The following is a 16,461-nucleotide window of genomic DNA, read 5'->3' as shown; positions in this document are numbered from 1 at the left end:
ATCATTTTTTTGTTAAAGATTTTATTTATTTATTCATGAGAGACACAGAGAGGCAGAGACATAGGGAGAGGAGAAGCAGGCTCCATGCAGGGACCCAGGATGCTGGGATCATGCCCTTAACCAAAGGCAGATGTTCAAATGCTGAGCCACCCAGGAGTCCCAGGAGAATCTTTTATTTTAATATTTGGTCTGTTGTCCTCAAATAGCTTCAGTTCCAAAGTAACTCTGGAGTGATAGAGGTGAAAGGAATCTTATTATTTGTAACAAGCCCCTTGGAATCACACCTAAGTTTATATAAATGCACTAACTTGGGGCGCCTGGGTGGCTCAGTGGTTGAGCGTCTGCCTTTGGCTCAGGGCATGATCCCAGGTCCTGGGATCAAGTCCCACATCAGCCTCCCTCTATGTCTCTGCCTCTCTCTCTGTGTCTCTCATGAATAAATAAATAAAATCTTTTTTAAAAATGCACTGGGACGCCTGGGTGGCTCAGTGGTTTAGTACCTGCCTTTGGCCCAGGGCATAACCCTGGAGTTCAGGGATTGAGTCCCGCATTAGGCTCCTTGCATGGAGCCTGCTTCTCCTCTGCCTATGTCTCTGCCTCTCTCTCTCTCTCTCTCTCTCTCTCTCTGTCTCTCATGAATAAATAAATAAAATCTTTTTAAAAAATGTACTAACTTTTAAACAGCCCCTAAGGATGGGGGCTGATTGCCAGGAGACCCAACCAAGTGATTAGGGAGAGGGACTTTCAGCCCCTCCCACTATCCCTCTGGGGAGGGGTTAGAAGGTAGAGATTCAATTAATCACCAATGGCCATTAATTTAAATCAATAATACCTACTATAATGAAGCTTCCATAAAAATCCCTTAACTATAGGGTTTGGGGAGCTTCCAGGTTGGTAAATAAATGAAAGCTGGGAGAGTGGCACTCCCAAGAGGGCATGGAAGCTCCATGCCCCTTCCCCTATATCTTGCCATCTGGTTGTTCCTCAGTTGTGTCCTTTTATAATAAACTGATGATCTAGTAAGTAAACTGTTCTTTCTGAGTTCTGTAAGCTGTTCTAGTAAATAACTGAACCCAAGGAAGAGCTTGTAGGAACCTTTGATTTACAACAGGTTGGTCAGAAGCATACGTAGTACTACCTGGACTTATGATTGGCATCTGTGGAACTGAGACCTTAACCTGTAGATCCGATGCTATCTTTGTAGTTTTCAATCATCAAAAATTCCCAATCATTAAAATGTCACCAATTGTGGGGCACCTGGGTGGTTCAGTCAGTTAAGTGTCTGACTTTTGGCTCTGGTTCAGGTCATGATCTCAAGGTTTTGAGTTAGAGCCCTGTTCTGGGCTCCACTTTCAGCACGGAGTCTGCTTGAGATTCTTTCCCCTCTGTCCCTTCCCTGCTCACTCTCCCTCTCTCTCAAATAAGTAAATAAATATTTTTTTAAATGTCACCAATTGTAAATTAGCTATCAAATACTTAATTCTATAAAACTCCAGGCAGATTTGTGATAAAAGAGAAACAATCAAAAAAAAAAGAGAGAGAGAGAGAGAGAAACAATCTTACTTTTCTCGTAATCTTTGAAGCTCTGCCTTCAAATCCTCATCCTCTATTTCTGACTCATCATCACTGCTCATTGGAGAAGATGGCGAATAGAAGAGTGAGCTCTGTATTTGAGCACAGGCTTTTTCTTCACGGAGTGGTAAGCACTGACCACTCTCTGGACCAGTGTTTGCCACTGACTTCCCTCTGACAGCAAGAGTGGCTGAAAATTCACTATCAGAGCTTGGCTGTTTCCCAGCAATAAGTATCTCTCTCTCTTTAAGCAACAATTCAAGTCCAGAATGCACACTACTTTCCGTGGCTGAGTTTTCCCCCAATTCTTTTTCTGGGGTCATTGAAGATACATCAGCTTCATGAGCTGTGCTGAAAGATGTGAGGTTGTCACCTTGTTTGAGAATTTTTTTATCTTCTTTAAAGGTTTCATGAAGAACTCGTAACTTCTGAGAAGGAAGTGAAGTTTGTGGATTGTGTGTGGCAGGTTCCATTTCCACTAACTGAGACTTTGCCATGTCCGTAAAGGCTAAAACTTCTTCACTAGAATGAGTTGTCAGTTTATTGAATGCTGGTGTGCGTTCTATTCCAAAAGATGTCACTTTCACTGACTGTTGCTGAGGAACTGTAATCACCTGAGAAACAAAAAGGCAAAAGTGGCTGGTTCTGTCTAACCAAAGAGTAAACCCACAAAGAAATTCAATATCAAAATATGGCACAGACAAGTGGATGTACACACATTGATAATATCCAAACTTAAAATCCCATCTATAATTCCCATTTTCAAAGTCTTTCACTCGGGCTCCTTGGGTAAAGAGAGTGGGCTTCATGTTACTCAAATAAAATACTACAATTTAAAATTTTTGATAATTCAAGTTGCTGAGATTCTAAAGGACAAGAAATAGATTTATAAAAAAGATGATCCAACCACCCACTGAAAAATGGTAACTCATTTCTGTGCTCTTTTCCAGCTACTAAAATTACTTCTTTAGACTTGCCTTTACTGGAAGGCTACGAAAGGTAACGGGCTGTGTATAAGGGGAAAAAATTAAATATGACAATAATCTACATCTAAGATAAATATCCTCTAAATACCAAGATCTTCAATGCCCGTGTAGATAAAGATTCAACCAAAGACACAAACCTGGAATCGACCCCGCTGAAATGATCCACTCATTGCTTTACATCTACTCAAAGCCCTAGTATCAGCTGTGGACTCTCCTGTCAGAGGAATGGGATCAGGACCAACTGCTGATCTCCTATCTTCTGTTTCCACTGCAAGTTTTATGCAATTGTAAGCAGAAAAGAGAAAATTGTTTGTTAAGACTAAATTTGTTTATATTACCAAAAAAATGAAGAAATGTAGAAAAAGCTTAACCCTGCTAGATAATTAAAAAGTGTTAATGTAATAAGCAACATTGTAGAAGTCCCTAACTCAAAATCAGACATTGTAAGACTTATCCCGAGACTTAGTATCTACATGAAATGAGTAACTATAAAATCAAATTAGTTACAAAAGGAAAATGGCAATGACATTAATGGGACATGTCACATACATGGGCTATGTGGAAAAAGTGGTTAAGATCTGTATATGAACAAACAAACAACAACAAAAAAAAGAAGTAAATGAAAAGTGATGTTACCTAGTCTATGTCCCTGACTGTAAGCACACTACCTTGACGGACTTTTGATCTCTTGAAAAAGCTGGTTGACTGCCGTAGCCTGTATGCCCAGCTTTTTAATTTGCGAGTCCAGGATTTCTTGCTAATAGGATTTTTGAGACTAGGACAAGTAAAGCTTAGGCCAAAATATCCACCTCCTGTCTGCAGATGAATGGCTCCACCGCTTGACACAGCAGCAGGATAGGCCTCTGGATCTCCTGGAAGTGAAGCATCTGGAGACATCTCCTAATGGAGACAAAAAGAGAAAAACCAAAATGGTAATAATTTGTATAAGGTGAAGCAGTTGTGTACACCACTGGAGTTTCTTGCATGGACTAATGAGTAAGCATAAATAAAATGCTATATATATTTACATATCAGAGTGCATCTGAAATAGTCAACTTCTAGGAATTAATCCTTTCCTTTTCTTTAAAAATATTATCTGAACTTCAGATAAATAAAGAGCAGAATATTAATCTTCCACCCTAGAATATTTTCCATTATAGCAACTTTGAAAACTGAAGATTAAAATTTAAGTTATTTCCTTCATAAACTTCATTTAATAAAAATGGTTACTGAAACCCTATGCTCTTAAAATGAAACTTTCATTTATGCTCATATTTGTGAGAGTTAAAGATGCCTAATACACATGATAACATAGAAAAACAAGATATCTAGGCATTTAGATTTGTAGAGAAATCTTACCAAATTGAATTTCTTACTTTATGTAAGCACACAGAAATTTACAATGGGCCTCAAAATTATTTCAAATTCTTGCTCTAAAAATTGTTAACATCAGGCCATAGTTGGCTATAAAATCACTCTCCTCTTCTTGTCTTCCTACCTCTCCCAACATGTCAGAATTAACTGCTGTATTCTGAGTACTTTAATAATAAATCCTCCATAATAATTAATACAAAAAATACTCACTTTTGAGAAACATGAAACTAGAATTTGAGCTCCACAAAAAGAGATCCTGACTTACTCACTGAATGGGAGAGTAAACTGGTTGGCGTACCACAGAAAGAATAGATAATGCAGTTCTTTCCCTCCCTATCTCTACAAGCAAAAGACAGCAGGGGCATCTGCTCCCAAATAAGAGTGGTGAGAGGAAAATGTGGCCAAATCAGCAATGTAGGAAGGAGACAACTTCCACAAGGAAGGAAAAGCACTTCTATCTTTGAAGACTATTAAGCCACCCTCCTGGCAGCATTTGGAGAAAAATTATAATATTCAGAGCCAAAAAACATGTCCCATGCCTTTCCCACAATTACCAGAGGAAGGCTACAATAATTATATATAGCATTTAGAGAGACAAACAAAGAATCTTAACAGGGGAAAAAGAAGAGTACACAACTAAGAATCATCAAATGTGGGAAATTGATACTATAAGAAAATACTAGGGGCACCTGGCTAGTTCAGTCAGTGGAGCATATGACTCTTGATCTCAGGATTGTGAGTCCACACTGCGTGTGGAGCCTGCATAAAAAGTAAGTAAATAAAAATTTTTAAAAAGAAAGCAAGCACTAAATTCAACAACAAGAAGAATAGCCAATAACACAGAATAAGACTTTAATTAATCTCTAGAAAAATGTGTGAAGATAATACAAACATAAGAAAAATAATGAACTATAGTTACTGGAAATTAAAAATGTAATCCTGGGATCCCTGGGTGGCGCAGTGGTTTAGCGCCTGCCTTTGGCCCAGGGCGCGATCCTGGAGACCCGGGATCGAATCCCACGTCAGGCTCCCGGTGCATGGAGCCTGCTTCTCCCTCTGCCTGTGTCTCTGCCTCTCTCTCTCTCTCTCTCTCTCTCTGTGACTATCATAAATAAATAAAAATTTAAAAAATTAAAAAAATAAATAAATAAATAAATAAAAAAAATAAAAATGTAATCCTTAGGGTGCCTGGGTGGCTCAGTGGGTTAGGTGTCCAACTCCTGATTTTGGCTCAGATCATGATCTCAGGGTTGTGAGATCGCATCCTGCATTGGGCTCCAGGCTGGGTGTGGAGCCTGCTTGAGCTTCTCCCTCTCCCTCTGCCCTTCTCCCTGCCCCTTTCTTAAAAAATGATAAAAGTAAAAATAATAAAAATGAAAAAACAAAAATAGAATCCTTGACATAAAAAATAGCTGAACAGGAAATTGGAAACAGCTTAAAAATTGAGAAATTCTCTACAAAAAGCAGAAGGACAAAGAGATGGAAAGCATGCAATGAAAAGTTAATAGATAAGGAAGTGAAGAAATAAACTATCTCTTTTTGCAGACAATATGATCTTATGTATTATACATATAATCCTAAATAATACACAAATTCAGCAAAATTGAAGGATACAAAATCAACACTTCAAAATTGGTTATACTTTATACAATAGCAATGAAAAATCTGAAAAGGAAATTAAGAAAACAATTCCATTTATAATAACAACAAAGAATAACAATGGTGCTGGAACAACTAGACAGTCAGATGCAAAAGAATAAGGTGAACTCTTATTTCACACAATATATATATATAAAAACTAACTCAAAATGACCCTGCCACGTATACTTAATCAAGTGTGAAACAAACAAAAGGCATTTTTGGACTTTAAAAAAATAGTCACCCATACAACATACCTAAAAATATTACTCATAGAAGCATTTCAGGGGGGGAAAGGGAATTCTAGGACACCAGAAACAGTTAAGACTGATCCAGATGTAGCAGTGGACACTTTAAAAGAATCTATTTGACCTTGACATTTGAAAGAATATCCTCTGAGCAACAAAATTTAAATGACAGAGAAGTCTATTTCATTTCCTGTGCTTTTAATCATATTACATCATCAGATACACATATAATCATAATATAAATGTTGTTTATTGATCTTCAATTCTTCAAATCAACCTACAGACAAAGCACAACCAGTGTTACAGAAAAAAATGTAGATGTTATAAACTTTGCCAGTGTTAAAAAGTAATACAAGTAATAAAAATTGGGAGATGTATGGGAAAGAAGAGGAAAGGGAAAATACAGTAATTTCTTCACTCTTCACAGCTGTGAATTATTAGGTATTATCTAAAATTATTACATCAAAAAATAGATGAATAAGTATATTGTTTACAAGTTATTAATGCCAATGGCCTCAAGAATTAAAACCAAGAACTTAACAGTGTTTGTGGAATAGGATGGGGTATTAGAAGTTGTTAACATAATTACTTTAAATTTTTTATCCTTCTGAATTGCTTTCCTGTTTATATATTAATTGCATAATTTAAAATTACTAGTTTATAACAATATAAATATTTGTTATATCTATTCAATGGAATATTATGCATTGTTTAAAAAACATAAGTGAAGTGGAACTACATGTACCAACATGGATAAATGTTCATAATTGAAAAAAAATGCAGAACAGCACAAGTATGTAAAGAACCACGTGTATATAAACATATATATCTATGTCTTTGTAAATATGTAATAAGGAAGTATGATTAGGGCACTTGGGTGGCTCAGTTGGCTAAGCATCTGACTTTGGATCAGGTCATGACCTTAGGGGGAATGGAGCCCCAAGTTGAGCTCCCCACTCAGCAGGGAGTCCTCTATCCCTCCCCCCTGCTCATGCTCTCTCTCAAATAAATAAAATCTTTTTTAAAAAATTAACTATGATTACATAAATATTTGTATGTTAATTAAAACCATGTCTGCAAAGATTCATTAATAGTTATATCTATAGGTTTGAAATGGGATGGATTTTACTTTATATACACACATATACTATTTATATAATAATAAAAAGATATAGTGAAGATTTAGAAATGTATCTATAATATACTATAAATGAAAAGGTAACTTTGCAGATCAATATGCATGTAGCACACTCCTATTTCTGTAAATAAAAAGTTATAGGTATGTAAACAGATCTGTGTAAGCATAAGAAGGGTAAGTACCAAATAGTGGATAAATGCCAGATAGTTGTTATCTCTGTAACAACTTAAAAAACCTTCAAAAAATACCATAAGATTTCACTTATATGTGGAATCTAAGAAACAAAACAAACAAACTGGGGCAGGGCAAGAGGAAAACCAAGAATCAGACTCTTAAAACTATAGTGAACAAACGTATGGTTACCAGAGGGTGGTGGATAGGCTATGAGGATTAAGGAGGGCATTTGTGATGACACGGGGTAATGTATGCAAGTGCTGAATCACTATATTGTACACTTGAACTAATATTATACTCGATGTTAACTGGAATGTAAATAAAAACTTAATAAATAAACCATTTTTTTCAAAATAAAACCCACCAAACAAGATTAACCTTAAACCATGAACTTTTAAGAAAGGAAATGGATAACAGGCACTTTTAAGTGGAAATCTAAAAGTCAGTTCTTCCTACCCACTAAAACAATCTACAAATCAGCCCTATTACACTATTTTGCCACTAATACAAAAAACAAAACAAAAACAACAACAACAACAAAAACACCCACATACACACACACAAAAACAAAACAAAACAAAATAAAAACCCATCCTTGCAAGTTCTTAGCTAATTCACCAGAGGGCTCTCTCACCAAATACTTCTGTCATCTCTTTCTAGAAATTGTAGGCATCTGCAGCTTAAGCCTTGGCTTTCTTAAATACCTGTGACCTCTTAGAATCTTGTGACATAGACAATTTCATTTCAAAGGATAGAACTTTAGAAAACAAGGAATTTCTTTAAAAGAGTAAGGGTAAGAAATCGATTAGAAAGAATAATACTTACATGTAAACATAATTCGCTGGGTATAGAAGTTATCACATTCAGGTCCCTTTTGAATACTGATATGTTAGCAGGCTGACTTGCAGCCACATTGAACAGAATCTTAGAGCCTGTCTGCTGAAAATTAGGGGACTGTGCAGGACTATCTTGAAGTCCACTGTGGCTGATGCCTATGACTTCTGGCACTGGACATGAGAGCGTATCTTCAGCAGAGGAAGAAAATGGAGAGTCTATGCTTTGGGTATCCTTCTGACTCTCAGGATAGATGCTAGATATGCTATGCTCCTGATAGAGCAAGTTTCTTAACTTTTCATCCAGAGTTTTAATTCGGTTGTCTGCAAACTCCATTTTTGGAGGTCTTTCCCCTTCTGATTCCAAGACAGCAGTGGGTAGAAGGGCAGTCGGTTCAAGGCCAGGGGTCTGAGTGGGAATGACCATCTTAGGAGAACTTGCTTCAGTGTTCATTGTGGTTTCTCCTTCTTGGGAAATAAACTCTGCATCCATAGATGGCTGCTGCACTACTAAGGACTGAGGCTTTTGATCAGACATAAATGCCAGAGTTGTAAGAGAGTTACCAGCAATCTGAGTTGACTCGCCAGGAGGGACCATAAGTACATCAGCCTGACTGGCAGCTTGGTGACATGGATATACAGGTAGAAATATGCCTGCTTGGTTGGTGAGTCCCTCACATTCAACTGCAACTGCACGAACTGAAGTAGCAGTATAACTTGAACTACTAGTAACTGGTGCCATTATTTGCCTGTCATCTTCCACTTGGTAAAATACAGCTGGATGCTTAGTTTCTACACTGGCATATTCAGAAATCTTACCATCAACTACATCCTTGAGTTCTGACTTGGAGGCAAAAAGTACACGCTGGCATGGATTACTTTCTAGAGTGGGCAGTGTGTCCTGTGATAGTTCCTTATTACTTGTGGTTCTTGGACCTGGAACAATAACAGAGAATAGCTAGGCATATATTAATAAATACAAAGTACAGACTGGTAACCAAACTCAAAGGGGACAAGAGGAGCAAGGGACAAACAAGAACCTGTGTGAGTAAGTCTTATAAATAAGACTCAAAATACACAGAATTCAAACTGTCAAGGAATAAAAACCTCTTATTTTTTTCATAAATATTATAATTTAAAAAATATTAATTTTAAAATGTTTTACATTATACCCTGATAATAACACCTTCAAAAATGCTTATGAAAATTCTCCTAAGAATGAAATACCCATGAACACAAACTAAAGATATGGTAAATATTTTGTGACCCCTCCAAGTCTGGATAAAGTTGGCAGACAATGAACACTTACTAGGAAGTCGAGATAGCCCAGGAACTGTAGACAGGGACTGCTGAAGAGAAGGAGGAGACTGAACCTCACGGTTTCTTATTGTCTGATTGATACAGAATCGCCACCGTCCAACTGGGGATGACTGAGAAGCAGATTCATCTGCAGAAATAATTAGTAAAAATCAATATGCTAAGCAATTTTCAACATGTTTACCCTATTAAGGAAACCAAGTTAAAACATCAATTTGTCTTGTATCTCCATTTCCAACAGCACTGGGATATGTGTAATTTATAAGACCAGACCTCCCAACACTGGCAAATACTCTAAAGAACTAAGCACAAGATATCGTTAGGGAAGGATTTTATAATCTATGAAACAAACATTTTATCAATTGCAATTAGAAGCAGGACACATTTCTGGGAAAAAATGGAAAGCACTTTCTCCAATAAAATCTGTTATCTCCTGTTCTGTATCCTGATTATGATGATGCTTACACAAATCTATGAGTATTATAATTTACAGAACTATACACCAAAAAAAACATCAATTTTACCACATGACAACTTAAAAACAAAGTAAATCCCTACATCTTTACTCCTACATTGTAAACTTGTCAAATAAGTAATTTTTTAAAACTCTACCCTACTTTATTAGTCAGAAATCTGCTCAAATTCCTCCTAACAAGAAAGAACAGCGGAGGACCCTGGCATCCTAACACAAAGTAAGTTTCAGGGTAATGGTATCTGATTTCATGACTCCCACACCACCTGTTGCTTCTTCATGTTGTTATAATTCCTTCACAGGTCCTCATTTGTCTATGGCTCTTCGCCCCCTCCCAGATACTCTAAATATAACCATGACCAGAGCTGAAAAGAATGGAGAGATAAAGTCATCAGAAAAGAAAACAGAAGACCCCATTTTTAGTCCCTGGAAGTTTAGTTAGTATCTGATAATTACAAAAACTTATCAGTGATCACAGCAGAAGTATAACACTAGTGGAAGGAAATCAAAATATAAATGACTATATTAAAACATGAGGCAAACTTAGAACATAGTGATATTAGTTAAGTTCTGTCCATCTCATATTAGTGGTTAAAAAAAAAACCAACTTACCAGTTAAGTTCAAACAGTAAAGCCATTAAAGGTCATCAGTACAGTGACTGCTTTTCTGGTAACATACCATGCAACGACTCAGAAATAAATTAATTGGGTAAAGAACCAACACTTGAAGGAAATCTGGAGAATGGTTTTACTTTTTACGTCTGGGCTTTTTAAAAAGGCCTTTCAAAGTACAGGAAAACCTACATTAATAATTTACTAATTTCCTTTATTGGCTAAAGGAAATGTTTCCCAATGAAGATGTGTAAATTAAAGTTCAAATGTCTTCAAAAACCACATGGTAAATTTTATTAAATATACTTACTGCTGGTTTGAGTGGACGCAGAACTTATCTGTACTTGTTCAGACGATCCTGTCTGAATTAAAAATGAACAGATAAATAAAGAAGTTCCTGATATAGATCTGAGAAGACCTATTTGCTAAACAACTGCTCTTACTTGGCCACTGTTGGGTTCCACAATAATAGAATCAATTCCGATGGCTCTATCTGCAGCAGAGTGGACATGAAGAGTCTCCTGGGCTTGACCTACAATAGCCCTCAGTTCTTCTACAAATTTTTCTTTCTCGCTTTCTAGCACGAAGTTATCTTCAACCTGTCCAAAAGTAAGTCTATTAATTTCAGTTTTCTCAAAATTATAATATTGTACCAATGTTGACTATCGTAAAGAAAAATAAATTAAAATTAATTATTTAGATACAAATGCCACAATAGAATTAAAAACGACCAGCATGGGGCACCTGGGTGGCTTAGTCAATTGAGCATCCAACACTTGGTTTCAGCTCAGGTCATGATCTCAGGGTCATGAGATCAAGCCCTTTGTCAGGCTCTACACTCAGTGGGGAGTCTGCTTGAGATTCACTTACTCTGTCCCTCCCCGTGCTCATGCTCTGGCACTCTCCCTCTAAAAATAAATAAATAAATCTTAAAAAAACAAACCCGACCAGCACTAAAATACCACATAATACATTAAATTATTCTCTTTTTGAGACCACTGCCAATTGTCAGATTGTTACTACCTACCAGCAAAAAAAGCCAGCATTTTAAAAAATATCTTGCATTCTATAAATTATCATTTGAGGAACATAACTGAGACAATCTTTATGATTCCCACTAGATGTCCAAACCCAAACGTTTTTAAATCACAAAATGAAATATCTCTAAAAGTTATAAAGAATGGCCTGGAGAGAGTTCAGAAGATACTATGTTAAACAAGAGGCAGAACTGACAACATTATTAACTTTTAAAATGCTTAATTCTATTTCTCTAGGAATGCATATCTAAAGAAAACTGGCAGAAACAAAAGCATTATGTACTCTTCCTTCCACCCTTGCTTATCTGCATTTAAAAAGGGCAAAACTACTAACTTAAGACTAACAATTCAAAGAAAATATGAAAACTAAATGAAATGAGCATTAAACATCGATTAGTAAGATGATATATCAGAAACTAACACGTTAGGATTATGTGGCATATACTAAAAACTATTGATGCTTAGGCGTTATATCCAAAGATTCTAATTTAATTAGGGACCCAGGCAATGGATTTATTTTAAAAACTCTTAAGGTGACTTTAACATGCAGCCAGGGATAAGTATCACTGACCTAGATAATGTCTTAATAAAACCCCCTCACATGTTAGAAATAAATATATTGGAATGAAAGAAGGTACAGTGACTTAGTTTTGATCATAAGCAGTGTAATTCTGTGCAAATTTTAAAAACTAATGGTACCCCCAAAAGGTTGCTTTGAATAAATGAGGGGAAAAAAAGAGACAGAATGCTGAAGGGAAGATAATTTGGTTTCATTGTATTTACCATATAGTCTGCAATATCCTCTGGTGCATCACCATCAACATCAAACTTGAAGGTGACCATCTTATTGTTGTGTGTCTCCAGTTGACACTCCACCATATTGTCTCCAGATACCGACACCTGGGCACAAATATTTCACCAATTTAAGAGTCACAATTATTACCTTCTCTTTGCAAATGGACCAAGGAACATGTATGTAGATGAGCTAACATTCAAATATATGGAAAAATAGTTTAAGTTGCTGAGAAGATAAAAAGAGTGCTTTTCCCTATTGAAATACTGCCTTAACACCCATTCTATGAAAATATGAGTTAAATTAGTAAAATATAAATTAGAAATGTGATCCCAGTGGGAAAGAAAAAGGAACACAACTTTTATAAAAAGACAAAAAAGTCAGAAGACTCACTATATTTTTCCAAAATGCAAAGATTGTTCAGTCATCCAAAATTCTCTTAATCCCACAAATTTGCTCTTTAAACAAAAGAAAATGCACCGCTAATGGGGGCAGCCTGTGTGGCTCAGCAGTTTAACACCGCCTTTGGCCCAAGGTGTGATCCTGGAGACCCGGGATGGAGTTCTGCGTTGGGCTCCCTGTATGGAGCCTGCTTCTCTCTCTGCCTGTGTCTCTGCCTCTCTCTGTCTCTCATGAATAAATAAATAAAATCTTTAAAAAAAAGAAAATGCACCGCTAATGGAAATGTATATTGGTCCAACCTTTTGGGACAGCGCATCTATCAATACATATTTTTAAATTTTTTAAATCTTCATACAGTTTCACTAGTTTTATTAATTTATTTTAAATTGAAATATAATTAACATACAGTGTTATACTGAATTCAGGTGTCCAACATACTGATTTAACAATTCCACATGTCACTCAATTGGAACTGGCTAATCAAGGTAAATGTACTCACCATCTGTCACCAAATATCGTTATCACAATGTCACTATATTCCCTTTGCTGTACATACATCCTCCCCAACAAAACGACAAATCCCCAACAAATCCTGCCTGCCAACCACTTTTATTCTTTGTATTAATGAGGTTAGTTTTTTGCTTTTTGTCACTTTTTCACCCATTAATTCTAAGAATGAAGCATTAAAAAGAATCAGGGAGGCTTATAAAGATCTGTGTTCAAAAGTGTTTGCTACAGAGAGACACACACAGACAAACAGACAAAAGGAAAGAGAAAGACAAAAATTTAAAGATGACAGACTGGCAGACAAAGAGACTGACAGAAAGAAACAACCTAAATGACAAACAACAGAAGAAATTAAACTAATTACAAAAAATAGAGAAGGAAAATTTCCAAATTCATTCTATGAGGCCAGCATTAACTGGATGCCAAAAGCAGATAAAGAAACTACAGAAAAAAAAAAAACTAACTATATGCTAATATCCCTGATAAACATGGATGCAAAAATACTAAACAAAATACTACCAAATTGAATCCAACACAATAAAAAAATCATTCACCACAATCAAGTGGAATTTATTCCTGGGATGCAAGGGTGGCTCAATATTTGCAAATCAATCAACATGATACACACATCGACATGAGAAAGGATAAGAACCATATGATCATTTCAATAGGTGCGGCAAAAATATATGACAAAGCACAACATCCTTTCATGATAAAAACCCTCAATAAAATAGGTTTATAAGGAACAAACCTCAACATAATCCATAGATAATATCTATATTATATCCATAGACATATATAATATATACATAGATAATATATCCATAGATAATATCACGCTCAATGATGAAAAATGGAAACCTTTCCCCCCCAAGGTCAGGAAAAATTCAAGGATGTCCATTTTCATCACTTTACTCAACATAGTACTGCAAGTCCCAGCCACAGCAATTAGATGACAAAAACAAATAAAAGGAATCCAAATCGGTAAGGAAGATGTAAAACTTTCATTATTTGCAGATGATGTGGTACTAAATATAGAAAAGCTAAAAAAAAAAAAAACCCTACTAGAACTGATAAATGAATTTACTAAGGTCGCAGGATAAAACATCAATGGACAAAAATCAGTTGCATTTCAAAACACTAGTGATGAATCACCAGAAAGAGAAAGAAAGCAATCACATTTACAAATGCACCAAAAATAATAAAATACCTTGGAGTAAACTTACCAAAGAGGTGAAAGACCTGTACCCTGAAAACTATAAAATACTGATGAAAGATGAATATGACACAAATAAATGGAAAGATATTCATGCTAATGGACTGAAAGAACAAATATTGTTAAAATGACCATACAACCCAAAGCAATCTATACATTTAACACAAACTCTATCAAAGTAATAACATTTTTCACAGAACCAGAACAAAATGTACTAAAATTTGTATGTGACCACAAGAAACCCTCATTAGCCAAAGCAATCCTCAAAAAGAAAAGCAAAGCTAGAGGTAACACAATTCCGGATGTCAAGTTATACCACAAAGACGTTATAATCAAAACAGTATGGTAATGGCACAGAAACCAACACCCAGATCAACAGAATAGGACAGAAGGCCAGAAATAAATACACAATTATATGGTCAATTAATCTTCAACAAAAGAGGCAAGAATATACAATTGGAAAAAGACTGTCTCTTTGAAAAATAGTGTTGGGTAAAACTAGAGAGCTACAGGCAAAAGACGGAAACTGGAACACTTTCATATACCATACACAAAAATAAATTCAAAATGGATGAAAGAATTAAATGAGAGGCCTAAAACCATAAAAATCCTAGAAAGGGACACAGGCAGTAATTTCTGTGACACTGGCTGTACCAACATTGTTCTAGATATGTCTCCTGAGGCATAGGAAATAAAAGCAGAAATGAACAACTGGGCCTATATCAAAATAAAAAGTTTCTGTACAGCAATGGAAACAATCAATAAAACTGAAAAACAGGGATGCCTGGGTAGCTCAGCGGTTGAGCGCCTCCCTTAGGCCCAGGGTGTGATCCTGGAGTCCCGGAATCAAATCCCGCATCAGGCTCCCTGCATGGAGCCTGTTTCTCTCTCTGCCTGTGTCTCAGCCTCTCACTCTCAGTCTCTCATGAATAAATAAAATCTTTAAAAAAAAATAAAAGATAAAAAACTGAAAAACCTACTGAATGGGAGAACATATTTGCAAATAACATATCCAATAATGGGTTATTATCCAAAATATATAAAGAAATTCTACAACTCAACACAAAAAATAATCTGGATACAAAATGGGCAGAAGAGAGAATCAGAGCTCGGCAAGATGGTAGAGTAGGAGGACCCAGAGCTCACCCCATCCTGTATTTTCAACTGGGTATCATTCACATCCAAGTCAATAAACTGGAGAGTGATCCAAAGACTGGTAAAACAAACTCCATAAATAAATATAGGGAGGAAGCTTCATCTCAAAGGTTAGTAAGGTGAAGGAGGCCGCCTGCAGAAGGGACTAGTTGTGCATACAATGAAAGCAGAGAAACAGGCCCTCACACCAGGGAACTCAAGTAAGGAAGACTACTCCCTATAAAGTTTGGCTTTAAGAACTAGAGGTGTTGAATTCTAGGAGCTTGTAAAACCAGTGGGGCTTTAGAGGTCAGCTGAATCAGCACTAGGCAAGCCAGGAAGGCAAGTGATAGCTGGGCTATCACCCTTAAAAAGACAGCAACCTGTGGAGAGGCAACATAAAAATGGCAGTTCACACAAAGCTGGGGGAAAACAGGAGACAGATATGTTCGTACTGATTTTGGAGCTGGCAGGTGCCAATTTTCTCCACTGCACCTCAGCATAAGCACAGAGACATCTGTGGGAGATGGGACTGCAAAAGTGCTTGCTACCTAACCCACTAGCACTGTGCCACACCCATGGTTTTGGCTGAGAACTTGCCTACTACAAACCTGCTAGTCTTGGTGCTAGGCTTAGGGCAAATTTTGTTAAATATGCATATGTACCCCACTCAGCTGCAGGGTGCACAGCTGCCATGGGGCAACAGGTACATCCACCATGTCCAACTGTACAAACCCACCAACCCTCATGTGTATTGCCCAGCCATGATCCCCCAGCCACTATTGTGAGTCAAGCTCAACCACATGCCCCTGGCCTCAATAGCGCATAGTCCCCAGACATGGCAGCACTTCAGGAGATCCTGGATAGGACTCATGGCACAGCACAAACTTTGCTAACATGGCAGCCCCACTCCCAAGTTCCTCAGTGGGCACAGCCTCTCAAATGGGCCTGCCTGGGGCCCACTAACACCAGAGAGAGCAACCACAGCCACAACAAGTAAAGAGACAG

The 16,461-nt window shown here is 36.8% G+C and overlaps 1 protein-coding gene across 4 annotated transcripts in view; it reads right to left on the bottom strand.

Annotated features, from left to right (window-relative positions):
- The window catches only part of WNK3 (WNK lysine deficient protein kinase 3), a 154,114-nt gene that overhangs the window by 22,656 nt on the left and 114,997 nt on the right, over positions 1-16,461 (bottom strand). For all 4 annotated transcript variants that reach the window (XM_072817553.1, XM_072817552.1, XM_072817554.1 and 1 more), the window contains exons 13-20: positions 12,185-12,301; positions 10,808-10,963; positions 10,675-10,726; positions 9,273-9,410; positions 7,956-8,899; positions 3,368-3,458; positions 2,696-2,826; positions 1,564-2,186 (exon numbers count right to left, since the gene is read on the bottom strand). In XM_072817553.1, coding sequence (XP_072673654.1) covers positions 1,564-2,186; positions 2,696-2,826; positions 3,368-3,458; positions 7,956-8,899; positions 9,273-9,410; positions 10,675-10,726; positions 10,808-10,963; positions 12,185-12,301 — 2,252 coding nt within the window. The remainder of the gene's footprint in view (positions 1-1,563; positions 2,187-2,695; positions 2,827-3,367; positions 3,459-7,955; positions 8,900-9,272; positions 9,411-10,674; positions 10,727-10,807; positions 10,964-12,184; positions 12,302-16,461) is intronic.

The sequence above is a fragment of the Canis lupus genome, chromosome X, assembly GCF_048164855.1.
Source record: "Canis lupus baileyi chromosome X, mCanLup2.hap1, whole genome shotgun sequence".
Lineage (NCBI taxonomy): Eukaryota > Metazoa > Chordata > Mammalia > Carnivora > Canidae > Canis > Canis lupus.
The sequence above is the reverse complement of the archived record's forward strand: the minus strand, read 5'-3'. Positions and strand labels throughout refer to the sequence as shown.